The 18,763-nt window shown below is 43.8% G+C and overlaps 1 protein-coding gene across 2 annotated transcripts in view; it reads right to left on the reverse strand.

The window, feature by feature from the left end:
- Positions 1 to 2,256: 2,256 nt before the first annotated feature.
- The window catches only part of GRAP2 (GRB2 related adaptor protein 2), a 40,963-nt gene continuing 24,456 nt past the window's right edge, over positions 2,257 to 18,763 (reverse strand). For both annotated transcript variants that reach the window (XM_075752185.1, XM_010310587.2), the window contains exons 2-8: positions 17,442 to 17,544; positions 14,200 to 14,291; positions 11,737 to 11,856; positions 9,816 to 9,984; positions 8,041 to 8,172; positions 5,756 to 5,875; positions 2,257 to 3,510 (exon numbers count right to left, since the gene is read on the reverse strand). In XM_075752185.1, the coding sequence (XP_075608300.1) occupies positions 3,331 to 3,510; positions 5,756 to 5,875; positions 8,041 to 8,172; positions 9,816 to 9,984; positions 11,737 to 11,856; positions 14,200 to 14,291; positions 17,442 to 17,519 (891 nt within the window). In that variant the 5' untranslated portion in view covers positions 17,520 to 17,544 and the 3' untranslated portion in view covers positions 2,257 to 3,330. The remainder of the gene's footprint in view (positions 3,511 to 5,755; positions 5,876 to 8,040; positions 8,173 to 9,815; positions 9,985 to 11,736; positions 11,857 to 14,199; positions 14,292 to 17,441; positions 17,545 to 18,763) is intronic.

Genomic DNA, 18,763 nt, shown 5'->3' on the forward strand with positions numbered 1-18,763 from the left:
TCCTCTGTTTCATTTGTTATAATAATGTTTGCTTTCCCACATAGTTTTCCTGCTTTTATCTCTGTTTACAATCTCTTTTCTCATGAACTGTCTGTCTGTCTTAAGAAAAATACCAAACAAAATACTTCTCTGGATTCCTGTTTATTCCTTCCCATTTTGGTTTCACAGTGGGCTCTCTCAGAATGTGTTCTGGAAGGTTATTTCTTTAGGAAACATTGACAAATGTCAGGTAAAGCACGGGCTTGAAGTGAAGCACCACAATATTAGCAAGGATTGTGTTACAATTAAAACTTGTTGGAAGAAGGAGCAGGAAGGTTGGCAGGGTATGTGGGTGGAGGAGAGGAGTGTCTCTCTCTTTTTCCTTATTAAGTGACTTGATCTACATGAGAGATCATTTAATGGGCAGACTACAGCAGAAAATGGCACGAGGCATGGCAAACGCCTCCATCTTGTGGCTACAGTACCTTCTACCCCAGCAAAACTCCCCCCTTTGCCCACACCTCTCCTTGTATCCAGAGACTCCATTGCCTTGGGAAGGGCCATGGTTCTTTTCTGGGCTGTTGTTTTGCTGGGAGGAAAACAACTTCTACTGTGGGAGGGTACAAAAATGTAGTCTGACGCCTGTGCCTCCCAGCTGTTGGCATGTGCAGTAAATGCAGGTAGCACTGCCTCTACTCTGGGGAGCTGGCAAGGACAAAAAGCAGAGGCAAGCGAGACTGGGTCTTGCAGACCAAACCTTGGCTAGCTGCACAAGGCAGTGCAAGACATGGCAGTAGTATAGTTATCACAGATGCCACGATACCTTTGCCTCCTAGCAATTTCGGTGTCATTAGGTGCTGCTCATAATGGGAAATCATCATTTTACTGTGGTTCTGGTATGTTGCCCATAATTAGTGTGCAGTCCTTTAATGCTTATTACCTTAAGTATTAATTCCTTAAACATCAATTAAAAAAATCACGTGTAAATTTACCTCTTCCTCAAACGAATCATGAGTTAACATGGGGGTACTTACAATGTACTACTTAGACTTGCTTAATTAGTTAATCTCTGTAAAGGGGTTTCAAATGTGTGAAGAGCTATCAAACTGCTAAGTGCATTATCTTCAATTAATTTTGTGCAACTACGTCTTCACTACCAAGAGGGTCTTTAGATTGCTGAGGAAAGGAAAAGGAGACATTGCTTCTAATTTTAAATGTAACTAATAAAAAAAAAAAAAGAATTAATTGAAAGATGATTTGACATGGTGGGAATATGGGTGAACAAACCATTTCTTCTGTTTCAGCCAGACCTGAATATGAAAGATTCATCATTCATATCCCTCCTCTGCATTTTCTGGTCTGTGGTTTCTTTGCTTCCATCTTCCCCTGGTCTTAATCCTCTCTCTCACTGAATATTAACTCTCTCTCTTCCAAATTTGATATTACCTTAGCCAAAAAAAAAAAAAAAAGTTAAAAAAGAGCAAATCACAACAAAACACTCTTCAAACTATGGAGTCACTGAGGCTACACCCTCACACCAACCCAATAATAAGGTAGCTTGTTCCAGAAGAAGCCTCATGGACTTCACTTCAAAAGGAGATGCTAAAGGCCCAGAACAGAGCTCCTGCAAGAGAACAGGGCCAAGTGCAGCCCAGGAGGTCATGTGGTATCTCTCAGTTTCCTGAACCACCCTGGTAGCCAATGGAGATAAGTTCTTAACATGTCTTTCAAAGTTTTCTATTCTATTTAGAGCTTATATGCCTTGTTAATTATTCTCATTTTACTTCACCCATTAATAATCCGCTTTTGGTGGAGTTCTCTCAAAAATTTGACAATGGGTTCTTTCTGCTAATACTCTGTCTAGCTGGCAGCTTTATTTAGGCCAGCTGCATTGAATTGGACTTTACCAAGAACCTGTTTCCTGGATTATTTTTCTCCCACTGGGACTAACAAAAGATAAGAAAATTTTTCTTGCTGGGTCTGATTTGTTTTTAGAGTTTTTCGCTTGCCTTTTCTTTCTTTCCAGGAATGATAAATCCTCACTTCCTTGCTGACTGCCGAGGTCCCACACGTTCTGAAAAATTCAGGCAGCTTGTTTAATATCAACTTGTCTGAGCAGCGGTTATGCAGCAGCATCTCTTTCACAGGGTTCGGATAATTTTTAAAGTGCATTTGCAGTATATTTGTATCACATCTGGGCATTCACTCATCAATGATTTGAAAATCTATTCATTTACCTTACTTCATCCAAAAGAAACTGGAACAGAGAACAGACTATTTAATGGCCACGATTTTATTCTCTGCATACTGTAAAGTAACAGTTTAACCTGTTGGATGAGGCGTTCCACTACCAAGTCATAGTTGTGTACACATTGATCCTGAACACTCCACGTTCTCAGGGAAAGAACTTCTGCCACCAAACCAGAAAAACCTCTTCCCTCCAACCCCTCCCCAATTCAGTTTTACAAAAGGAACCAGTGAGGGATATTTATTCATTGTTATCTGATCCAGTGGGTATTAATTTAGCTGAAGGGCCTAACCTGCTGTAACCAGGATGTCTAACAGAAATGTAGGTATCTCAGAGAGCAGCTTGAAAATGGGACAAGTTGTTGTTATGGGGTGCAGAAAGAAGAGCAGGACTATCCGAAGAAGCAAAGAAAGTCGCTTCTCACCCTCCCATGCCTTCACCAGTGGTTTGCTTAAAAGTGGTACAAAAGCTTACAGGATCCTTTCCCTTCATCTGGTATATCCATACAGTCCATACCCACAGAAAGTACTAGAGGGGTAACCCACAAACTATTTAGAAAAGTCAAGGTTGCCTTGCACCTCAGCCTAAGGCTCCCTCACTTTCCTTCTCTACCTGAAGGATTAATGTTTAATTTCAATGATCATTTAATTCACCTGGGTGTTCCTCTGCTTCTGAAAGAACAGTGAAGTGGAGCCTGAAGAGCCTATGAGTGCTGCCAGATCCAACAGGAAGGTGTAGGGCTACCTGAATACTGAAGCCTGACTTGTCCGAGGTGCATTTCCACAGAAAAAACCTAATTGCAGGAAGTTATCAATACTTAGCCAAAGGAGTGACAGGGCAGGGAGGATCCAGCAAGGTCTCAATGAACAGTCCAGGATTTTTGCTCCCTCCCCTTGATGGATGTGAAAAATATGGGAAAAATGTCCTATCCTCTTCAAAGGGTTCCCTTTTCATACCAACATTTCAAAAGATCAACTGCCAATAAATTAAGACAAAACCAAAAACATTGTATGTCCTGGGGGCAAGGGAAGATGCACTCCCTCTCTGTCCCTGTCATGTCAGAAGAGCAGCTCTGGTATGGCCCTCTGGGGCATACTCTGCCCTCACAGGGGCACTGGTGTGACATAGTTAGCAGGGAAGAGACCCAGTTCCCCACGCAGACGTCCTTTCCACCATGATGGGTTGGAGCTGTCCAGGACCTCTAAGATGTCTCCGCTGCGGAAGCCCAGCTCGTCATGCTCCACAGCATCGAAGTCATACAAGGCACGGACCCATAGCGTTCGCTGGAAAGGAGATAGAGACAGGCAGGGAACAATGAGCCGCAACTCTTAAAAATCCTCCTCGTCTCACGCCTCTTACGCCCCAGCACATATGTTCATTAAGAGAGGACAAGCAATGCTGAAATTGAGTCCATCTTGCAATTAAACCAGGAAGTGGCCAAGATGCCAGGAAGGAGTGGCCAATTTACTGGGACACCCAAGGAATGGTGCTTGGGTTCTCGGCAGCCTCAGTATATTCATGGGTATTTGCATCAAAAGGTGAAAAGTCAGACTGAGAGCAGGTCCTTATGAAATAGTGTTCACACGACTGTCTCCCCCGCTCTGTAAGCCATGGTAGGCATGTTTGAAGGCAATTACAGGAATACAGAGAAGAGCTCCTGCCTGAGTTCTTGCTAGGCTGTACACATAAGCGAATGGCTCTAGGGAGGTGGGCTGGTGTTGGTAGGCATATAGAAATGTGTCTTTGGCCAGCAGAGGACTGTGAGGGATCAAGACATCAAGAGAGCCAGCACACAGATGAGTCTAGTGAATGTTGTAAAGAGTGATCCTTGCTCTTTCAGACAGTTCTGGGACATAGGGGAGGGTCTTAAATCTTCTTTGGACTTTCTCTAAGGTCAGGCCCCTGAGATCAAAAGGATTTAGGAACTGTTTAGCTATATCAGTTTATTTTGGGTTTGTGCTTTAATGAGCACTATGGTCAGATTTTTTTCTTATGAGAACTTCATTATAAGAGAGTTTGCAGTCAATCTCCCATTTTGACTGGAAATCAGATTTTAAAGGACATAACATGGGCTTCTTTTCTGGGAAATTGTTGGCACCTACACAATGGGGCATGTACAATTCAGGAGGTATATTTTGCAGGCACAGATGGAGAGATCTGTGTGAAGACAGACTAACTTTTGCTAAATCTTCCATTCAGGTTCCTGCTTAGACATGGCTCCTAGTTATTTGGCTGGACATACAGACCTTCCTATAATTGGATTTGGTGGCTTCTAGATCACTGATGGGGTGTGGCAGGCAAGGACATGTTGTTATTCATTGCCACAGCCTCTGAGGGATAAAAGCGATTGTATTTTGAGCTGGATTATAATAAAGATTTGGTGCTTTTGCCCAAAAGAGACATGTTCCTGTTTCCCAGTTTCTTCCCAATTTCCTAATCCAATCTGTTCTCTTTCTCTTACACTTGAGAAAGTTCTACTGTGTTTCCCTTCTCTCCTTGGATGTAGGTTCTGTGGTGGTTCTGGGCTGAGCTGTACATTTCCTCAAGGAAGAGTGTGCCTTTGATCACACTCCTAAGAGCTGAAGGAGAAATACTTTGGAGTTGGCACTGGAATCACGGGCTGAAGCAGAGAAAGACACTGTGCTCTATGCAGGCATTCACACAGTGGGAATTTGCAGAGCAGGTGGTTACTTAAGGCCAATTGCCAGGTATGGATCCAGGTAGGGGAGCAGTCTGAGATGTCTGCGGAGATATATCTGGGATCCTGCCCACAAACACAGTGCTAAGAGGCTCTGACAGATAAAGGTGACAGGTAGGTGAGTCCCACTTTAATGGCACAGTAGGTCTGAGAGGATGTGCCAGGTTCAGACAAGTAGAACTGAGTGATGACAGGCCTCCTCAGGATTGAAGCAAAAGGTAGTGGAAGAGACAGTGTGACTGCAAGTGCATTGCAAGACAGAAGGAGCACTGTAGAATGGCATAGTATCATGAGGCAACTCTCCATAGGGGTTAAAAATGAGTACTGTACATCTAGCTACTCTGCTTAGGAAGGCCTGGCTGTGGTGGGAAAGATACTTGCTAGTCCCTTGCATCGGTGGACATGAAGCCCTTCTAGGAAAGATCAATAGGTTTTCAGAAACGTCTTCTGCTGGACAGGACCCATGCTTGATCCGAATCCACGGGTGAGCTTGGGCTCATTCACAATACCCCAGATGCCTATTGTGTTGAGCTCACGTTAAGTTCCCTCTTCTACTAAGTCTACATGTTAACTAAGACTGGCCTTGAGAACAGTCCTAGAACTATGCTCATATAACACTGTAGTCCTACCCTCAGAGTACCCCAGAAGCAGATTCAAGTGGCTGGGATAGAGCCTTGAGATTCAGAAACATCTTCTAAGATATGTCCCAATGGGCTTAATACACTGTTCCTCATGCAACCTCTGTGCAGGTGACATTGCCCAGACTGCTTGGCCATTGCTAAGGGACCCCGTGAGTTGGGCAGATGGGGACTTCCAGGTACATCACCTACCGGTGTCTGCTGGTGCAGTGGGTCTGTATGTCTCCGTTGCATAGCCGCTGCACTTCCTTGGCTGTGATCCCTTAGTCCATGTAGCCCATCTTTCCTGTCCAGACTACCACCATATCTATCCTACAAAGACAATAGCAAGAGAAGTGTCATGAACATGCTGAGATGAATAAATGAGGGGCTTTGAGAGTTATTGGTGGCCAGGGAGTCAGGGTTCAACCCTCATGTAAATCATCTTAGATGTCTGCTTCCAATACAGTCCCTGTGCTGAAGTCCTGCAAGCAATGCCCCTCATGGAAGCGGTCACCTTAGGCTGTTCTATTTTTTATTTTTCTTCTTAGAAGTTGAAAGTCAACTGTCCTCAGCTGTGTTCCACAGCTGCTTGGAAAAGTCATCAATGAGGGGCTTTTTTGGCCTCTGGGACTTTTGGAGAAAAACTAAGTCTGATCTAACTCACAGGTGAAAAGCCATGCTTGCCAAGGGGACTTTTGTCAATCTGGAGTTATTATGCCCCACTCCTGCCCACTCCTTGCTCTTGCTCTGTCCCATATGCTGGTGGAATGGCAACAATGCTGATGCAGCTGACTGTATATCAGGAGGACTCGCTACTTTTTCTTTGGGCTGCTCCATGCCGTAAAGGGCAGGGAGCAAGCCTGAGGATCCAGTAGCCCAACTGGCCAAAAAGGAAAGAGACAAAATCAGGTTCAAAGAAAAGAAGCCATATGACCACACATCTGAAGTCATATCAACACAAATCAGCCCAGACAGACGGAGAAAGGAACTAGGCAATATCTAGGAGGCAAGTTCTCTTTTGTCTGCATAGCTGAGAGGTGCTGAGTGTCTTCATCCCTCCAGGCCCTTAGTGCATGCACTAAGCTTTTTTTTATAACGGTGTGACAGAATCTGTTATCATGTTAGCTCAGGTTGCAGCAGTGCTTCAGTGACACAGGGTCTGATCAGCTGCGTCAACAGAGGGGAGGAAGAACAACAGCTTGTGCTTGCTGTTGCTTGTAAATAGCTTTCATCCTTGCCCTCTTGCTGCTTCCTTTCTCGCACCTTACTCTTCCAAAAGCTCCCTTGGTCTCGTGTCTTTGTCAACCTAAAAGGTTGCTGAGGCTGCCTGAGACTGGAGCACAATTTGCATCTCACCTGTCCCTGCCAGAAAGTGAGTGAACTCAATCTGGCTTTGCAGCTGCAAGATTTACTACATGGATGCTTTACTCCTATGAATGTTTCTGCTCCATATCAAATGTGACTCATGCATAGACTGTGCTCCAAAGAGTGCAGGCCCTCATCTTTGTCAGAAGCTGTATTATTCCATCAGCAGTCCACTGACAAGCAACACTGGTTGATGAGAGAACAGCCTTTTCAGGATTGTCCCTGGCCTTGCTATACGGGAGCTCTCATGCCTTAAGACACATGGCTTTGGATTTCTTCCCGTAGCAGGGCAAGTCCTCTTCTTGGATGATGGTACACTGTCTAGCTAGAGACGAGCCAACACCAGGAAAACTATCTCCCACCCAAATTAATCAGGAAGAACTCTGAAGATAGCACCAGGTACTGCTGTTGTCCTCTCCATTCCTATGCAAGCAAAGGAGTAAAAAAAAGTCACATATCAGGGATGCAACATGATGAAAGAGTGCAGAGAGGGCCCAGAGTAGGAAGGAGTAGGAATGTTCTGAAGAAAACCAAAGTCTCCTAGGGATACCATAGTCATTTTTCATCCCTGTGTTATGTTTTGTGGTGCTGAATGTCAGTAGACATTCAGAAAAACGAACACGCAACAAGGTTTCATTTGTCCTACAGACTAGAGAGGAGTTCCTGAAGCCATATATGTGTGTGCGCGCGCATGCAAGATTTGGGAGTGTTTTTCTGTGCTCTCGCTAGATGAGACTTTATGTCCTTTCCTAAGCAAACCAAGAACATGACACATTCCTTGTTTTCCAGTTTTTGGGATGGAGCACCAAAAACTCCCTAGGAGAACTCCCAGGTTCCCAGTGCAAGGGCCACTGTACTTTGACTTCTATTTTTTGCTGGCTTGTCAATCAGTCAAGGATCACAGAACTAAATAAAAGCCCACATATTTATTACACATCAAAAGAGCTCCCCAGGGCAACACCATTATCGCTGCTACTCCCATATGAAGACCTAACTGACTCTACCTCCTAAAGCAGGTTCAGGGTGGCAGATTTTTGACAAAAAGTGACTGTTCATTCACTACCAAGCAATTAAGGCTAATGTTTCATGTGCCTGGACTTGATGTCCCAGCCCCTCGTTCCTGGTAGTACCTGTTGCTGCTGCAGTATGGGGGTAGGATGCTCTACGTATCTCTTGGCTACAGAAGAATGATCTTCTCCAGCTGCTCCACCCAGGTGGAATCCTTCCCGGCTCATCCGTTCCAGGCTCCCAACACGCCTCTCCTGATGCAAGAAAGATCACAAAAGCGAGGTCATCCTTGACTGAAGCTTAGCAATCGTTGCACACTGATTGCTACCTCTACCCTTTACCTTGGAGGCTCTTCCAAAGGAAATCTCCTGCCACTCTGATCAGAAAGACAAATCAGGAATCCTGTATTTTAGATCTTTGTCATAGCCATTCCCCATCTGAACAGTGGGTAGTAATGGGAGGTGCTGTGCTGAGAATGTGGCCACTGATGTGAGGACCAGCACGGGAGCCAAGCTCTTTTTTGAAATACTGCCCTTAGATTTCATTTGTTTCTGCATTGAAATCTCTATATTACTATCATTCTATCATATGGCTGTAGCATCTAGAAATTTGAATTGTGAACAGAAACCCCACTGTGATGAGTGCTAAACATACCCTGCTGAGCCCATCACCATAACAAATATATAGAGTGTTTGCCAAAGCAAACTTGACTCCTGTTCTTTCATTTGCCTGTCTGCATCTTGGAGCAAATGCTGTTCTCTTCCCCTTCCTGCTCATAGTCAGCCCAAACAGGTTGTTTTACTGATATACATGCATACAGTTTTCCTTTCTCCTTCCCCAAACAATTCTTCGCTGTGTTCTCTCTCTCATAGGTCCCAAAGCCTCTATTTTATACCGTACTAGTGCATTTTTAAAGCTCTGCGTAAGTGGTCTAGAAGGAGACAACGACACAAGCCCCTTCTTCAGACTGAAAAATAAATCATCTCTTTTAGAGGCAGCAAGAATGACCCACATGCAGCCTATAAAACTTTACTGCTGCCATGAGCAAGTCACGTACTTTCTGCTTTGCCTCTACCTGCACATCCTGGTAATTTAAAACCAGAATTCGTTTCCCAGTAAAGCAGGACTTTGGTTACTGCAGTTACCAGGCATGTTCTCTCCCAGTACTGTGTGTGCAGCACATAGCAGCCTCTATTATGTCATTTGCTTGTTCCCCCGGCACAAAATCAGGCATTCATTGGACTAGGATTTCCCTGCCTTTTCAAACATCTACTACATCTTCCCTGAATGCACAGCTTGTTCCCATACCTGCTATGTTCTTCTCAGCAGTACTTTTCGGTTCCTACCAGACACTGCTCCAGGTTCTGCCCTTGGTTCCTCCATACTCCTTACTGTGTCTGCTCAGTAACAGAAGATGGATGATTCTTCTGAGCAGACAAACTTTCAACTGTAATAACAGCTGCACTCTGAGTATGTTCAAGGACACTGGGAAACCAGACTCAAATTCTTCTCAGACACAACCTACCAGTCAGCGGTGTACCTGCCCTTATGAAATCTAGGCATTTCAATAAGGTAAGTCCTGCTTCCATTGGATGTGTAAGGCATCTTAGAATTTCAGCTCTGGGGCCTTAGGACAGCTTTAGCAAAGCACCTCTGTGCAGATTTACAGTACTGCCTATTGCTATCATCTGAAACAGAATCAGAAAATTCTGCTCCATTATATAACAGTACATACCACTAAATCCACTAAAAATCTATGTTGCAGGACCCACCACTGTAGTGATGTGACTGGGTTTCCAAGGACAGACCGTCCCCCCTACCCTGAGATATTCTTATGGGCTGAATTCCTTCCACAGAAAGGTTTCTTACTGAGAAACTCCTAAGGAGTTGTGTTTACCTTCTCATCTCGGCTGTTGTCCCTCAGGAAGATCTGCTTCTGCCTGGAGATGGAAGTTGTCTTGTAGTAGTCCACCAGCTTGTTTAGCGAGTGGAATTTCTCTGTCCACAAGTAATAGTTACCCTTTGAATCCCTCATCACTTTGAAGTGTTGCACATCATCTTCATGCCTGGATCCAATTGGAAAAGTAAGACATCATCAACCAGATCACACTTTTATCTTTTTTGAAAAAGTATATTCCAGAAGGGTATGAAAGCTTCTTGCTTGGCCAAATCTAGACTTCTGGAAAGTAAAGCAATGGCAGTCCTTGTATGTACTGAACCTAGATGTGGCTCTATATTTCAAAAGACTCATCAACTTACAAACATGGAGTGCTGCAGGGCTGCCCAGTCACAAAGCACTATCAGAATAAAGTGCAGGGTTTTAAAGCCTCTCCTTTGAAATAGAGGACAGAAGAACTTCCAGGGCCACAAATAGCTAATAACTTTATTCTGTACTTTGTATGACAAACAAAAATGCAGTTGTAGTTTACCCACTAGCCTCTGCAGGTTCCTGTTAACATCCAGTCTGCGTTGACTGTAAGAGTGACTGCATTGACTATACCTTTTCACAGGCATCACCACTACTTGCAGACATAGTCACATGAAGCCATACACTGAGTTTTATAATTGTGTAGTATCTAGTGTAATATCGTTACCACTGGTCATTCTCCCTACCCAAAATAATTAAAAAAAGGAATTATTAGTTGCTGTTACAAGCCAAATTAACAGACTCAGCCTTCTGCCTCTGCTTCCCCCCTACGACTCCCCTCCTGTTACCGCTTGTCTGATTTGAACAATTCCTCTTTGCACCGGATGTGATCTGGTTTTGGTACCCCCCTTCTTGCTCTGTGCAACTCCAGGAACTCAAAACACTGGTCTCAGAGGCTACATCTGCACAAATAAACTAAATGTGGATCAGGCAGGGACTGAGTGCTATCCTGGGGTGCTACAGTCACACAAGCTGTTAAAGTTTTAGCATGGGTTTGGTCTAAACCAAAAAGCCCTCCCCTAGATAGTGCTGGGCCACGGTTAGGGGGACAGAGTGGACCAGGAACTGTTTGCAGTGAGTTGCTTGAATACAGCGGTTCTGTTCTGTGGGGTGAAGAGTGTTTGGCCATATGGACCTGAGCTCTGCCACATTGTTTGACCTTGGGGCCAGAGAAAGAGCCTGACTTTACTTAGTTTATTGGTATAGATGTAGCCATAATGTTTTCCTGAATTCCTCCCAGATACTTTTTGAGCTCCCTCAGAATCAGAAAGTACACTGCTTGAAAAAGACATTGCTAACCACTACTCTAATTTAAAATTGTTTATCAACTGTTTGACTCAAAATTGGGAAAGCAATCACCATTTAAGAGTTCTGCTTTGAAGCAAATGCTCTGAGAAAGGATGGGCTACAATAAGTTGCTGAAATGCAGCTGGGCTGCAAGCAACTAAAAGCCATTCCTGTCCAATGGCTGTTTAGTGACCTGTGGGAAATAAGTTAACAATGTAATAATCATCTCTTAATGAGTAGTAGTGGAATTCTTGGATTCAGTAACCAGAGCTGTCAGGGAAATAAAACAAATGGAAGGCACATGTTTTGCACTGTGGAGACGTCCCATGTACCACTCTGCTTTGCTGTAGCTCTGTCAGAGAAGCAGGTCACCAAGGGATGCAGCTTTGGAATGGGGCATTCACTGTGTCACTTGAAAAGAGGCAGAAACATTTGGGAATCAGATGCCTAATTTATTCTCATTCACAACACAGCAGCACTGCCAGTGACTGGCAGCATGCAAACTTCTCAAGAGACTATGTCACATTAGGAATCCTGTCAAGAGGAGGTTAGGGACACCATTAAACAGGAAAAGAAGCAGGAAAATGCTGTGAGAAGCAGATACCTGACAGAGATGGAGAAGTCACCGTGAGAGTTCTGACTCGCTCGGACGATGAAGGAGCCAACTCCTTTGCTCATGAGGATGTTCTCTGCTTCGTGACGGGATATCCTCTCATCAAACCAGCTGTGAAGTGGGAAAAAATCATGAACACATGAATAAGGAAGTTGAGTTAAGGTAAGGAACAAAAAAGTTGAGGATAGGGAGAATGTGAATAAGCAGGGTGGAGGAAAGACAAAACAAAAGGATCAGAGGAGCCCACATGACTGCTCCCAGTGGCCATGTACATGCTAAGGTACACGGTTTTGATGGGTGCAGACCATTTTCTTTGAGCAGTAAAAGCACGTAGATGCAAAGAGAACAATGTAAGCTTTGGCCTGCTAAGAAGCAACACTCAGCTGAAACTGTAATTACAGGCACAGTACAGTAAAGGTGTTAGTCAAGGAAATTTTAAATTACAAATGTGTATGTATACATATATATACACATAATTCTCAGCCATATACATCAAATTGCTTTTGGTAAACTGATTGAAAATTACTGGACTGTGATGGATATATTGCAAGGGCGGAAACATAAATTTTTAGCAGAAGCAAGCTATGAAAGTTTTAATACTAACAAATTGGTTCCTGCAAGAGTTATAATACCACAAAATTGAAGAAACACAGAATATATAAACACACTTATGTAAATTTATCCAGGCATAAAAAACAATAGTATAAGGCACCGGACTAATAATGAGAAAGTCACCATAAATAATAAAATAATACAGTGTGAATAGGAATTTTTCAGTAGAGAAAAAAATCGTCATGTACACTCATATGTGTCCACTCCACAGCTAATAAGATATACAATCTGCAGTATTCTGCTTTTACGTAATGCTTAATTGCCTGTATTGCATTAAAATTAAGGACTGATAGTTTCATAAGCTCTGTCATTTCCACTTTTGAGTCTTACTATCCTCACAGTTTACTTATGTATCATTAGCAAAGGGAAATCAGACTTAAATCAGCATTGACAACCGGTCTCAGTGATGACTTGACAAGACAAAGATGGGGAAAAACAGCCATCAAAAATAGGAGATGGCTTTCTTTCCTACATCTGGTTCTAACATCTGGCCTGAATTGCTTCAAAGTGCAGACCTGCTACTCTTAGAAAAGCATCAAAGTGGAAATATTTCTTCATAGCTCTTGCACAGAGAAAGCATCATGAGAAAAATGTGTGTGAAAAAAGAAGCTGCTAGTGTCCCTGCATGATGCCACAGCCCTGTGAAAGAGCAAACAAGAACAACCGACTGGGAGATCTTGTCCCCCTGAGGCACAAAAGTACAAGCCCATATTTGTACAGCAAACTAATAATGTCCTTCAGCTCAGCCAAGCAGGCTGGCTTATGTCCAAAAAGGCTTGTAAGTGCCATCTCCAAAGGGGACAGTGGCACTTATTTGTACCCACAAAATCAGTGTACACTTCCAGTTTGCCTGCTCAGAGAACCAGTGTGTTACAGCTAGCAGTACTGGGCTTGGTGCATGCTCTGCCTGTTCTCTCCTGAAATGCTGCAGCACTTTTTCAGAAGAGGAGAATTAGAGGGGCTTCAGGGAGCTTTTCTGCCAACTGAAAGGAAAAGGTTGTAAAAATGCCACGCGTTGTCATGCATTGTATTTATAGCACGGGGTTGGACAGCCCATTTAAACATGGATTTAAAGACCTATCAGTCCTTTCTGAAAGTGCAGTGCCATCTACTCAGTGGGAAGAGAGAAATGAAGGTATGATTGTCCTCTGACAGATCTATGTTTGAGTGTGCAGTCACGAAACGTGGAGAAGGGGGGGTGTGTGTATGTGTGCGTGTGGGAGCAGGGTGGCATGTCTGGTCTATCATCTCTGTCAATCCATGAGTAACACCAGCTGTCACATTTCATGTAGCATCGCACTGACCTCTAGTGTAGTGAGAGAAAGGCACACACACTTTGCAGGGGGGGGAGGGAAAGCGGATGGCAGGGTGGGGAAAAGGGTAACTTAACATGTAGTTAAGAGTCGGGGGTGGAGGGGAATTACATTTTTATTATTCATTTTCAGAGATCTCTTGCTCTTCCTTTTCTGCTCAGCCCCTGTTTCTGTTGGCAAGACTTCACATCATGACTATTCTCCTTCCGTCCGAGATCTAAATGCAGTTCCTGCCACATCCCAGTGACATCCCTCTGAGCAACAGTAACAAAGGAGTCACTTGGGAGTGATAGAGAGCATTGAGAACCATTCAGCTCTGAAAGAACAGAGGATGCTTCCAGGTAGAAATAAGGTGCTCTGGCAGAACTGTGTACAGCATTATGGCAATCCTTGCTGGCCTTAAATTGTAGTATGTTATAACCAGTGCTTCCTCTGTTAAGTCTTCCTTTGTGCACGCACACACACGTGCTCTTGACAGCACTCTGTGGAAACGTGCAATGGTGGCGCACACAGTTTCTGTGACACTTACGGGGGAACGTGAAAATCAATGAAGTTCTTAGGAACGTAGCCCTCTTGACTTCTGAGCTCAGCCTTGTACCATTCTTCCTGGGAGCTCAAAACCTGCAATGGAGAGATGGATGTAATAAACGTGTCTCCTGAGAAAGGCAAAAGTTACCAAGCTTCTGGCAGAAACCTAGAATTTCTTGTAAGAATAGAACTCCACATATGCTCTACTTCCCACCCACCACGCAGCAAGGTTAGTGGCTGATGACCACTTCAGAGCAAACAAAGCAATAAAAAAGGCCAAGCAGAATTAGAGGGATTGCTTGTTAACTTTATCCCTTCATCTGAATGCTTGTCGAGGTGGCTGGGGATGTCGTCTGCATGTCTCTGTTGTCTGTGAAATGGAGAAATTCAACTCTGAAGGACTTAATAGGGGTTTAAGGAGTTCTCTGTGCTCCTTTTAATAGTTGGTACTGGAACATCTCAGTGTCATAAGGGAGGGAAAAAAAAAATCTGTGAAAACTCCTCTGACATGTATGGGTATGGAGGGATATATAGCTGTATCTCTGTGTGTGTGTGCGTTATGACTACACAGATGTTACCATGTGCTCTCACATGTCATTTCGCAAGAGATTATTTAGCGGGTTAAGTCTTCAGCTACCCTGAGCTTTGCCAAGGTACATAACAGGAGGAGGCAAAAAGTATTTTAAAGCCACTAATACACTTAAGAGATTGTAGGATAGCAGGAACCCAGCCCACAGCACACACTGGAGCAGCTTCAAGTGTGCTCACATTAATATTGACTGTAATGGTCCTCAGGGACTGCACTGCTGACCAGGAACTGCCCAAATTCACTGCTCCCTGGCTGATGGCCCCTGATATAGCCCTAAGCTAGAGGAGAGAGGACAGGGATGCAATCACATTGTGATTTTACTGCAAGTGTTGCGGTCTTCGGTGTTTTGTTTGACATTCCAACTCCTGGGACAGAAATCCACTTCATGAAGTAGAACATGTTTCTGTTCTCTCTCATTTTGGAGAGAAGCCTGAAAGCATGAGCCATGACAGTTTTAAAAGGAGAAAGCAAGTAGAAAAGACAATTTAAAATCTATTGTTAACAATAATAATACTTGTTTTGTAGGCCAATCTCATGTTTTTGGGAGCCTGACGCACATTCTAAATGCTTGGTGTTGCCAACAGGATGTTACTGTCTCTGGGGCCAATTCTCCATTTCCTTGCCTGCCACATACGCCTTTTTAATGCATTTGGATACAGAAAGGTAGGGGAATAGAAAGCTGTGGAGTTCCCTGCTTGTATAGTCACTGCTTCCCCCATCCCTGGGTGCTGGATGAAGGCTCTTTTTTGCTGCTGTGGCCAACCAAAGGGGATGATAGCTGCTCCCTTCTTATGCTCAGGCCCTGCTCTGTTGGCAGCAAGGCTTCCAGAAAGACCCACCTGCTGGTTCTTGGTGCAGGGCTGGCAGGTTTCTCTCAGTGTGTCATCCTCTCAGAGAAGGATGTGGGGGGGGTGAGAGGGTGGATTTCCTCCTGTCACTGCTGGTTGAGGGCCTCATGTTTCCTGTTTTCTAATCTCTACATCAATACTGTTCATCTTATCTCCTTTATAAATCAGAAAAGACAGCCAGCAGGTTGTGCAGGCAGCAGGAGGGGGCTCATGATGGGGTATGTGTGCATATGCCAGAAGGAGAGAAGTTACTCAGGCTAATTTACTGTTACTACTGCTTGAGCAGCTAAGGTGTTATTTTGTTTACCTCAAGGATGTTAAAGCAAGAGGCAGTCTGACTTTTCTGGTAATAAAGTCTCTGTGATAACTAATGATAATAATATTGATGTGTAGTGTTATTTGACACTTTTCATCAGTAGCTTCCGATGTACTTTGAAAGGAAGTTCTAGCTTATAATGATTTTACAGGAAGGGAAATGGAGCAACAGAAGGAAAAACGATCTGGCCAACAGCATCACCCCAGCCAGCAACTTGATAAACCCATGTTCTCCTGAGGAAGAAAATGTCAGGTAAAGATCACAAGACAGTAGGGACCTCGGGACTACTCTTGAGCTAAGAAAGAATTAGGAATGAGATTTTTCATCTATGTTGAAGAGAGGCAGTGATTTCTCCGAAACACTTCTTATAGCTGTCTGGAAAAACTTGGTCTTTGACCTTAATGAGTTCTGGATACCATCAGCTTTGCCTAAGCTTCAAGAATTCAAAGTGCAGTAACATAAACAATGGTGGTGATGGAAGAGGCAAGGCTGAGACCCAGTATCTGGATATTAACTGGAATAGCTGGGACTGTACAGGGAGACAGTGAAGGCTCCCTGACTGAACAAGGGTTTAGATCCTATTTTGTACAACATCCCTTTGGACAGTGGAGGAGTTAAGGCCTTAGAGAGGAGTTATACTCAGGCATTTTCAACTGAAACAGAACTGCTACGCTGGAGGCTGAGAACTGGATAAATAATTAGGGTGGAGCAGCATGTGACTTCATCTGTGGGAGAACAAGAACTGTTCTACCATAACACATGCAAATCAACTTTAAAGAAATTCTCACATGGTCTCCATTGTATATGATCAACTCTACTTTTGCCATTCCCGCACTGCTAGATTCCTGCAAGGGTGTATATAACCTTATTAGCCCAGGACCTCTTAAACTCTTTCATTATGTGTGTAACACTGTCTCATGGACTTTTCCTTTTATATTTTCAATTGCCTAACAACACCCCCGTGGCAACTAACAGTAATTACTTACTGTGAAAAATTAGATATAAGTTCTATAATGCATGGTAACTATCTTTTAGACAGTTTAAGAGTTGGAAATAAACCCAACAGCAATCTCTCTGGACCACACTCATCCTGCCTGCCTTTAAACATAGTCATCCTAAATGTAGTCACCCTAGACTACCTATATAGTCAATGAAAACAGACAGGACCCTCAAAATCTGTCTACCAAAGAACTGGATCTCTGTCCCAGCAAAGATACTTAACTTTCTTTCCCTGCTGACTACTGGAGGACTGTAGGGCAACTAAATTCATAGTTTAAGGACATAAAATCAAGTGGAGCGGACACAGACTCAAGCGACGCAGGAATTGTTGGTTGACATACAGCAAGCCCTATGGGAGATGAGTATTCTGCATTTGTATCCCAGTTTATAGATATCTGTGTTCATCTATTTTGTCAAAGCAAGTGGGAGCACAGAAATATCTGGCAGCACTCTCAGAAATGCTGTTTAGTCAAGCCTGGGGCTGCACTTACCTTCAGCATATCCCCTGCTTGGAAGCTCAACTCATCCTCTCCTGAAGCACTGAAATCAAACTTGGCGATGGCCTCCATACTGTGTCTTGGTGGAAAAGCAAAGCTGGAATAAATACATACTTGTCAACATCTTTGAGCTGCTGGGACTGCTGAGTCCTCTAGAAACCTTACAGGCAATGCTGTGATTTGTACATGGATGAGCATGCACCAACCGTTGGTAGATACTAGTTACTAGACATCGAAAGAGAGCAGGTACCAGAGATGGCATGGCCAAGAGGCTATAATTAGCTCAAGTCAGTAGTTTAAACAACCCATTGTGTATGCTCATTCCAACAGATCTCTTCTCTGCAGCAATCTCACGGAGAAGCTTGCACACATCACCAAAATAAGCTGGTAGCAGGGAAAAACATTCTGTATAGACCAACCACCACTCTGTCACAGTTCCCAATAAAGCAAGTGACTCTGTCATGCAATAAAAGAATGCATTTGCCCTCTGCAGTGACTTACTCCTTCTCTCAAAAGAGAGACAAATTGCGGACAAAATGAACAGCCAGCAATAAATACAATTTTTTCTTGGACAAGGGCCACAATACTGAAGGTTGAAAGAGACTTTTCTCTGTGATGGCTTAGTATGGGCGACCACAACTTTCAGCTAGGAAAAACTGTTTGCAGAAAGGCTGTATTCCCTATTTTGGAGCAGGCAGAGTATGGAACTGTAGCACTGACAAGTTTAAGGCATGCATTTACCCTACCTCTCAGTGTTGCTAACTTAGGAGCCTGAAATCTACCAGCCAGCCTACAAGCCAAAGCCCGCTTTTCATCAGGGGAGCAGATGTGGCAGGGGAAGTGTCACTTCTTCACATGAGTGTCACTTCTTCACCACTTCCTGCTCATGTAACTCAGATGTACCCCAGCAGGACCACTTCTATCATCAAGAGAGTTACTCATTTCCCATGGCTGGCTCGTGTACCCTGCAGCCCAGCGGTGAGGCTGCCAGTGCCAAGACAAGAAATAGCTAGGCAGTGCCACATTAAGCAAGTGCATTGCTGGTAGATGCTCTCGCAGCACAGCTTGTGAAGACCATCAGATAGCTCCAATACAGAAGTAACTTTTACAGTTAATAAGGTAGGTTTGTCTGGGAACAACGATCCTGAAGCCAAAGGCTCCATTACTGAACTTTATCTCTCAGAAAAACACCCAGACTTTACAGTTTGAGAAGTGCCAACTTGCCTGATCCAAAACATTCTTAACCAGAAAGCCCTAGAAAGAAACTGTACGAACAACCCTAGTTAGGGGGGGCTATTTCTTGTCTCCTGTTAGAA

This window comes from Balearica regulorum, chromosome 1, assembly GCF_011004875.1.
Source record: "Balearica regulorum gibbericeps isolate bBalReg1 chromosome 1, bBalReg1.pri, whole genome shotgun sequence".
Classification (NCBI taxonomy): Eukaryota; Metazoa; Chordata; class Aves; order Gruiformes; family Gruidae; genus Balearica; species Balearica regulorum.